At 57.8% G+C, this 1,810-nt stretch overlaps 1 protein-coding gene across 1 annotated transcript; it reads left to right on the top strand.

Annotated features, from left to right (window-relative positions):
- Positions 1-447: 447 nt before the first annotated feature.
- LOC130596288 (spectrin beta chain, non-erythrocytic 4-like) lies at positions 448-1,093 on the top strand (the record flags this gene model as incomplete). The annotated part of the gene is made up of 3 exons (XM_057403742.1): positions 448-635; positions 719-836; positions 935-1,093. Coding segments are annotated over 3 exons (465 nt in total), but the record flags the coding sequence as incomplete, so codon positions are not given.
- Positions 1,094-1,810: the final 717 nt, after the last annotated feature.

The following is a 1,810-nucleotide window of genomic DNA, read 5'->3' as shown; positions in this document are numbered from 1 at the left end:
CAAGAGGGTTCCGCCTCCCCCTCCATCACCCAGACCCATCCAAACCCCACATTGGATCTCAAGAGGGTTCCATCCCCCCCTCCATCACCCACACCCATCCAAACCCCACATTGGATCTCAAGAGGGTTCCATCCCCCTCCATCACCCAGACCCATCCAAACCCCACATTGGATCTCAAGAGGGTTCCATTCCCCCTCCATCACCCAGACCCATCCAAACCCCACATTGGATCTCAAGAGGGTTCTTTGCCCCCCTCCATCACCCAGACCCATCCAAACCCCACATTGGATCTCAAGAGGGTTCCATCCCCCCCTCCATCACCCAGACCCATCCAAACCCCACATTGGATCTCAAGAGGGTTCCATCCCCCCCTCCATCACCCAGACCCATCCAAACCCCACATTGGATCTCAAGAGGGTTCTTTGCCCTCCTCCCGCATCCCCTCAGGTGCTGGACCAGGCCATGGAGATCGAGGCCATCGTGGAGCGCTACGAGGCGCTGGCGGCCGCGCTGCTGGCCTGGATCCACCAAACCATCGCCGTCATCGGCACCCAGAAGTTCGCCAACTCCCTGCTGGGGGTGCAGCAGCAGCTCCAGGCCTTCACCGCCTTCTGCACCCTGGAGAAGCCGGTCAAGTGAGGCCCTGGCTATGGGGCAGGATGGGACCCACACAATGGGTTCAGCACCCCCATGGCCATGCCCGGCTCCTGCCCCACAGGTTCCAAGAGAAGGGCAACCTGGAGGTGCTGCTCTTCAGCATCCAGAGCAAGCTCCGCGCCACCGACCGCAGGCTCTACGTGCCCAGCGAGGGCAAGAGCATCGCGGACATCAACAAGGTACCGGGCAGGGGGGGAGCAAAGAGGGGATGGGGATGGCCCCGTTGCACGCCCCCATTGGTGACCCCCATGTGTGTGTATCCCGCCCCATTCCCAAGGCCTGGAGCTGCCTGGAGAAGGCGGAGCACGAGCGGGAGGTGGCGCTGCGCCGGGAGCTCATCCGCCAGGAGAAGCTGGAGCTGCTGGCCCAGCGCTTCGACCATAAGGTGGCCATGAGGGAGACGTGGCTGCAGGAGAACCAGCGCCTCGTCTCGCAGGTGGGGGGCACTTCGCGTCCCTTCCCTTCCCTTCCCTTCCCTTCCCTTCCCTTCCCTTCCCTTCCCTTCCCTTCCCTTCCCTTCCCATCCCTTTCCATCCTTCTCCATCCCCTTCCCTCCCCTTCCATCCCCTTCCATCCCTTTCCATCCTTTTCCACCCCCTTCCACCCCATTCTATCCCTTTCAATACTTTTCCACCCCTTCCCATCCCATTCCATCCCTTTCCTTCCCTTTACATCCCATTCCATCCCATCCCTTTCCTTCCTTTTCCATCCCATTCCATCTCATTCCAACCCATTCCATCCTTTTTCTTCCATTTCCATCCCTTTCAATCCTTTTCCATCCCATTCCCTCCCTTTCCCTGCCTTTCCATCCCATTCCACCTCATTCCATCCCATTCCATCCTTTTTCTTCCATTTCCATCCCTTTCGATCCTTTTCCACCCCTTTCCCCTCCCTTTCCCTGCCTTTCCATCCCATTCCATCTCATTCCAACCCATTCCATCCTTTTTCTTCAATTTCCATCCCTTTCAATCCTTTTCCACCCCTTTCCCCTCCCTTTCCCTGCCTTTCCATCCCATTCCACCTCATTCCATCCCATTCCATCCTTTTTCTTCCATTTCCATCCCTTTCGATCCTTTTCCACCCCTTTCCCCTCCCTTTCCCTGCCTTTCCATCCCATTCCATCTCATTCCAACCCATTCCATCCTTTTCTTCC

This window comes from Pezoporus wallicus, unplaced genomic scaffold, assembly GCF_028554395.1.
Source record: "Pezoporus wallicus isolate ANWC-B61680 ecotype Strahan unplaced genomic scaffold, APGP_CSIRO_Pwel_v1 contig_11966, whole genome shotgun sequence".
Taxonomy (NCBI): domain Eukaryota; kingdom Metazoa; phylum Chordata; class Aves; order Psittaciformes; family Psittacidae; genus Pezoporus; species Pezoporus wallicus.
Note: the sequence above shows the minus strand (reverse complement) of the source record. Positions and strands in the feature narration are given on the sequence as shown.